The 7,015-nt window shown below is 39.8% G+C and overlaps 1 protein-coding gene across 1 annotated transcript; it reads right to left on the minus strand.

Annotated features, from left to right (window-relative positions):
* Positions 1 to 1,601: 1,601 nt before the first annotated feature.
* LOC115989006 lies at positions 1,602 to 6,526 on the minus strand. The gene is made up of 2 exons (XM_031112648.1): positions 5,585 to 6,526; positions 1,602 to 1,944 (listed from the first exon to the last, which is right to left on the minus strand). The coding sequence occupies exons 1-2, from the start codon at positions 6,503 to 6,505 to the stop codon at positions 1,897 to 1,899; spliced, it is 969 nt and encodes a 322-aa protein (XP_030968508.1). The 5' UTR covers positions 6,506 to 6,526; the 3' UTR covers positions 1,602 to 1,896.
* Positions 6,527 to 7,015: the final 489 nt, after the last annotated feature.

Consider the following 7,015-nt stretch of genomic DNA (forward strand, 5'->3'; position numbering starts at 1 on the left):
GTTTGGTTGCATATTTGAAAATTCATTTACAAGTGCCTATTTCAAGGTTAAAAAAAAAAAAAAAAAAACCCCAAATTTGCAAGGACACTAGTAGAGATCTATAAATTTTTTGTGTGACAAGGCCTAGTAGTGGAGATGTGTGCAAAACAAAACCAAATCTAAAGGGCCTAGGAAAAAAAAAAAAAAATCCCTAAATTAGCATCAAACAACAAAACAGCAAAACAATTGCTCTATGAAAGTCATGAGCATAGTTTTCAGAACCGGACCGGATCGGGAGGTCGGACCGTGAAAATCGGGAACCGGGATGAAAATCAGTTTTTTAAGCATAAAGAACCGGATTTTTTGTTAAATCCGTGAACCGCTAAAAGCGGGGTTGGACCGCACGAACTGGTGAGAACCGTGCGGTCCAACCCCTTAGCAATTTTTTTTTTTTTTTTTATTCTACTTAATTAAATTATCCATCTCTTACAAGGAATAAAAAAAAATTATAATTAAAATCCTTCAAAGATATTTAATTTTACTTCAAAAATTAATCATAAATTTTAATGTTTTCATGGTTATTATTTTATTTTATTAATTTTCTTATTTAATTATTAAATATATGCTTTAAAATCATTAAATTTCTCTCACATATATAGATATATTGTCAATTTTGCTAGTTTTATAAATTTAATATCTATATTTAGGCTTTAATTAATTATTAAATTAATTATGACGTCATTACGGTTCGACCTCAGTTTGACCTCGATTCGACTTCAAAAACCTTGAACCTCCCTTTTACGGTTCAATGAACGGTCCGGGTCTGAAAACCTTGGTCATGAGCAGCCGTACATGCAGGTAATTACTTCCATCTCTAAGAAGAGTGAGTGGCTTTGAAGGTTGTGCTGCGGGTGAGTGCTCTCCCTATCTGTGGCTTGGGCTAGAGTTAGGAGTGGTTGTTCTATGAATGTGATCTCTACGTGTAAGAGATTGTAAAATGTAAAATGTTTTACCAAAATTTTAAGCGTAAAATATTTTACTTCTTCTTGCCTTAATTTTACAGTTTGACCAGAAAATATTTTATAGTTGACTAGATTTTACAACAAAACAAACATGGTAAAATGTGTAAAATATTTTATTGAAAATATTTTACTTCGAAACAAACAGAGCGTGAATCAACTATATGGTACAAACAAAATTAGAAGATGCAACTAGGTTGACATCTTTCTTTTCCTTTGACAAATAGGTTGCAAAGATGCAAGAGAGATAAAAACTAATAAACACAAAAAATTCTACATTTTTTTTTTTTTTTATGGAACTAAAATATTAAACAAAATACAATGCAACAGATTGCATCTTATTGTAACCTTATGACATTTTCTATCTATAAATACTAAAATGACAATAACTTACCAAGGTAAACTAAAAAGATACCAAGCAACAAATATCTTCCATATGTGCCTCCATGAATAAAATTTGAAAATTTAATGGGAGAATAATCTTGTTTCAAGAATATTTCAATCTAATATCTCACATGAATTGATTGTCGTACATTTCTACTTTTAAGAATCCAGAAGATAGTAATTGACTACATTTTCGCTTTGATAAGTTCATCCCTCATATTGATCATATTTCTATTGCCATCAAAATCCGAAATAACATCAACGACACAATATTCCTACATAATGCAATGCATTTTCTAATGAAACTGTCATTTATTACAGGAACTTCTTTTTTTTTTGGTCAATAAGGAAATATCATAAAAACTAGGAACAAACAAGTCTGTTATAACACAAGCTAGCTTTATCATTAGCTAGGATTCTTTCCACCACAGACGGTGTATTCAAAAAAACAACAAAAGAGTTTACATTGTTTGCGCCCATTTTGGCCATTGCATCCGCACATTGGTTGGCCTCCCTATATATGTGCTTTATCTGCATGTTGGGGAACTCCTTCACTAGGTTCCTGCAATCATTAAGCAAAAGTTTCAAAGTCAAGTTGGTGGTATTATTGTTTAAGAGTAATACAACACTTAATGCATCCAGCTCTACAATGATGTTGTGCAGCCCCATTTCCTTAGCAAGTAAAAGACCATCCCTCACAGCCCATAGTTCAGCCACACAACTGTTGGTGCTACCAAGAGACCTAGCATAACCTTTCAACCATTTCCCCTCATGGTCTCTAATCACTCCGCCCCACCAGCACGTCCTAGGCTGCTAAGAGCTGAACCATCTGAATTTAGCTTCACCCAACCCGCTGCAGGTTTCTCCCATCCCATGGCCACAACAGATTTGACTTTAGGCAATTTAGCATTCAGCCCTATAGAGAAGAACTCTACACTATCCTTAATACTCTTACTGAAACAAGACCGGTTCACCTTGCCGGATTTGAAAAGAAAAGTGTTTCTATGCAACCATAGCTGCCACACTCCCATGGGAAACACAATCTTCCAAGGAATGCCCATTCTACTGTGATTGATTTCTGCCTTACAGTTGACTTCAAGCCATCTACTAACCGGTAAACTAAAAGTATCCCTTAGACACATCGGGAATTGAATTTGCTGCCAAAAGTCACGAGCAAACCAACAGCCCCTCAAGAGATGATCCATAGTTTCCATGCTTTGAAGACAGATTTTGCAGATGGGGTCAAGACTTAAACCCCTTGAACCCAAAACTTCCTTGGTGGGCACGCTATTTTGAAGACACAGCCATAGAAAAAACTGAACCTTAGGATAAGTTTCAGCATTCCACACCCAATCCACTGTAATAGTATCAAGGTTCAAAGGGTTTAAATCCCTTGCCAACAAGTATGCAGATTTCAAGGAGAAAAAACCATTTTTGGAAAAGGCCCAATGAAGTGAATCCTCAACTTCTGGGCTGCAAGACAGCGGAGTAGCTTTGATGACACTGAGAATGTGTTCCGGCAGATCAAAAGAAAGACATTGAGCTTGCCATTCATGGTTTTGATTAAAACATTGCTTCACCGTAATGAGATTATCATGCCGGTTTAAAGGCCCTTCAATTATGTTTTTCAAAGGACCAATAGGAAGCCAAAAATCATCCCACACCTTTACTTTCTCCCCATTCCTCACTGACCATTTTAGCCCCTTGACATAGACTGGTCCACCCTTCTTGCAAGCTGCCCAAATAGAGGAGCAAGGAAGCTTATTACCTTCATCACTTAATCTGCTGGGCGAGAGGTATTTAGCCACCAGCATCTTCGCCCAAGGTGCTTCCTGCTCACAAGCTAATCTCCAGCAAAGCTTTGCTAACAAAGCACAGTTCCTATCCCTCATATTATGCAGCCCCAGCCCTCCAAGTTCTTTGGGTAGTGTCACAGTCTCCCATCTAACCAGATGCAGCCTCCTTTTTTCCTCAGTTGAACCCTAAAGAAAGTCTCTTTGAAGCTTATCAATTTGGTTGCAAACTTTAACAGGCAGCAAATGGCATTGCATATAATATTCTGCCACAGGAGCCGCGGAGGATTTAACAAGAACCAGCTTACCAGCCCTTGATAACAGTTTAGATCTCCAACCATCCAGCTTACTTTGGATCTTGTTAACCACAAAATTAAAGGCATTCCCCACTCTTCCTTGGTTAATAATGGGAAAACCAAGGTATTTACCTAGGTTAGTGGTTGCGGCAATACCCAATCTCCTACAAATGCCTCTCGCCCTTCCTCTAGTCACATTAGGAGAAAAAAGAACCTTAGATTTGGTATAGTTAACTTTCTGCCCAGCCAGGTTGCAGAAATTGTCAAGAAATTCAATGATAGCTTCGCAGTTTTTGTAGTCTGCTTTGGCAAACAGCATCAAGTCATCAGCGAAAAATACGTGAGAAAAGCTCAGACCACTTCTAGAAGCCCTTACTTTATCCCACCTTCTATCCTCACACATACCAGTGATTTGGGCTCCAAGAAACTCCATACACAACAGAAAAAGATAGGGAGAGATGGGATCTCCCTGTCTTATTCCTCTTGAAGGTTGGAAAGACTTAAGTTTGCTACCATTGAACAATAGCGCTGTGGTAGTGGAGGAGACACAACTCAATATCAACTTTATCATATTCTCTGGAAAACCAAAATGTTCAAGCACCATTTTAATGAACGACCACTCTAGGCGGTCATAGGCCTTTTCAAGATCAATCTTCACAACCATGAACCCTGTCCTCCCCTTCCTCTTCCTAAGAGAGTAAATTAATTCTTGGGCAATTATGACGTTATCTGAACCCCTTCTGCCTTCAATAAAAGCTGTCTACATTGGAGAAATCAAGGATGGTAGCAAGTGACGAATCCTCAAAACAATAATTTTTGCAATAACCCTGTATATCGTGTTGCAAAGGCTTATGGGCCTATATTGATTAACAGTTTCTGGACCAGATTGTTTAGGAATCAAAACAATTAAGGTCTGGTTAAGATACTCCGGAACTTTTTGCTTCCTAAACACTTCTTTGATTTCCTTTTTAACCGATTCCCCCACCACTAACCAGAACCTCTGGAAAAAACCCGCATGAAGCCCGTCAACACCAGGAGCTTTGTAGGGCTTCATTGTTTTGAGAGCATTCCAAATTTCCCCATCCAAAGGAATATCATCCATACTAACAGCATCTTCATGGCTGAGCTTGGCACACCAATCCGATCTCCATTGGGGGGCAATAGGACAAAACACTTGTTCGGATTTATACAACTTCTTAAAACTTGTACTAAAAATTTCCTTCACTTCTTCAATATTGTGACACCATTCACCCTCATTATTTTGTATACTGGTAATTTTATTCTTGCTTCTTCTGCGGAGCGTGGAAATGTGAAAGTACGAAGTATTCCTCTCCCCCAAAATAATCCAATTAGTTCTGGATTTCAAAGCCCACAGCTCCTCTTCTAGCTGGCTGATAGAGTTATATTCTTCAGTCAAAAAATCTTGTAAATTAATCAAAAAACCATTTGGACAGGTAGCTAAGGCTTTTTGGGTACCTAATAACCTGGCCAAAATTTTCTTTTTTCTAACAAAAACATTCCCAAACACTACTCTGTTCCATCTTTGAGCTTTGGTCGAGAAGCTAGAGATTGCTTCAGCTAAATTCTCTTCCCTACCAGCCCAAGCATCCCTCACAACAGTTGGGAAGTCACTGTGGCTCAGCCAAATTGACTGAAATCTAAAAGGCCTGTCAGCAGTGGACCCCAAAAAAGGATTCAAACTAAGCAGAAGAGGACAGTAATCTGAATTTATCCTGGCTAAGTGGGTGACGTTAGCTTCCGGATATAATTCCTTCCAACTCGGATTAACCCAACATCTATCAAGTCTACACTGTATCAAATTACCCAATTCCCTCTTATTAGTCCAAGTATATTTTGGGCCTGAAAACCCTAGGTCCATCATCCTACAATCATCCATACATTCCTTAATGGCCCTAACCCTTCTCTGGCAGATTGGATTCCCCCTATATTTCTCATCCTCAGACAAAACTTCATTAAAGTCCCCCATAAGGGCCCAAGGTAAATCATGCATGTTAGCTAACATCCTAAGATTATTCCAAACAATGCATCTTTCTTCAAAACGAGGACTGGCATAAATTGCACTAATTAACCAGCATAGAGTTTGAGACCTTACCCATATCAATGCATGAATCTCTTGCTCTGTAGCTGCCAGGACATCCACATTCACCAAGTCTGAACGCCACAGCAACCATATTCCTCCAGCAAATCCAATGGTGTCAGCCACTGCATGCCCATCAAAAGGAAGGGTTTCAATGATCTCAGCTGCTCTAGCACCACTCATCCTGGTTTCAATGATCACCATAAGGATTGGTGCATGCCATTCCACCAAATCCATGACCGTCTTCCTGAATTGAGGTTTCATAGCACCTCTACAGTTCCAAATCAGAATGTTCATCATTTTATAATGAGTAGAGACAACATCCTCGTGAGCCAGAGAAGAAGAAACATCAGTGTTTCTCAATCTCCATACCTCCAACATCTCTTTCCTCGATTCCCAAATCCCCTTGATTAGAGTCACTGAGTGCATGATTATTCCCAAGTCCCCTTGTGTTGCCTTGGCTACAATCGTTCCGCTTAATCTGGGCTCGGCAAACTGGATCATTTTCACCCTGTGAAGGCTGCCCATCAACGAGCATTCCATCGGGAAGTTGATCAATTTCTTCATTTCTGAAATCACTGTCTCCGTCAACATCGCTTCTGCTTCCGATAGATATTTTTCCGAGTTCTGCATTACGGATCTTGTTGTTGATGGCCCTGAGTTTGTCATCGGAGTGCTTGGTACTGGAGGCTGATCCGTCAAAAACCTCCACCATGGGTTCGGCGTTGTGATCCACGCCTCGTCTTTCAAAGGCAAGTAACCCAGCTGCTTGCTTCTCTCCATTAGAGGAAAAATGTTCTTCCATGCCACCATCAGCTCTGTTTCGAACCAGCCCCACACCTCTGTTGGGTCTTGTCTTATCCACCGAATGGTTGAGTCGCTCACCGGTATGATCTTTCCTTTGTAGAGAATCCCCCACTTCTCCTTGCCTTCCATCACCGCTGCTATAATGTTTAGTTGCTGTATTCTCCTTTCCCGTTGGACTGCTACTCTCTATATGGGTCACTTTTAGGTTCAAAGAGCCAGAAAAACAAAACGGGCCTTGCTCTATATCAGACCCAAACACAAAAAGCCCACTCTTGCTGCTCTGGCCCACTTCTTTTGGTTGTAAACCAACTAATTTCGTTGCCTTCTGGTTAGTTCTGGAGCGTACTCCCTTATTTTTTGCTCCCTTGCCACTTTTTAGCTGACTATGATTGGACGTAACCATATCTTTCTGTGACACGACGGGTTGCGTGTGCAAGGATTTCCTTTTCCCATATCTTCTACTCATACTTGCTACACTAGGCTCGGCAGTGGTGGCTATGGAAGTTTGCGTCATCTGCACATCCGCCGTATGACTCATCGTCTGGACCCGTTGCACTGATCTAGCTCTATTATTCCCTTTCCTTCTATTAACAACCATCCATTCACCATATTCCTGCTGCACATCTTCCTTTTTCTTCA

Source organism: Quercus lobata, chromosome 5, assembly GCF_001633185.2.
Source record: "Quercus lobata isolate SW786 chromosome 5, ValleyOak3.0 Primary Assembly, whole genome shotgun sequence".
Classification (NCBI taxonomy): Eukaryota; Viridiplantae; Streptophyta; class Magnoliopsida; order Fagales; family Fagaceae; genus Quercus; species Quercus lobata.

Excerpts from the sequence above, each read along its gene's own strand:
- LOC115989006 (XM_031112648.1), bottom strand. The coding sequence starts at position 6,505 with ATGGAAGGCAAGGAGAAGTGGGGGATTCTCTACAAAGGAAAGATCATA. Across the intron at positions 1,945-5,584 it reads AGATTCATGCATTGATATGG|GAACCTAGTGAAGGAGTTCC; the intron begins GTAAGGTCTCAA and ends TAATGATTGCAG.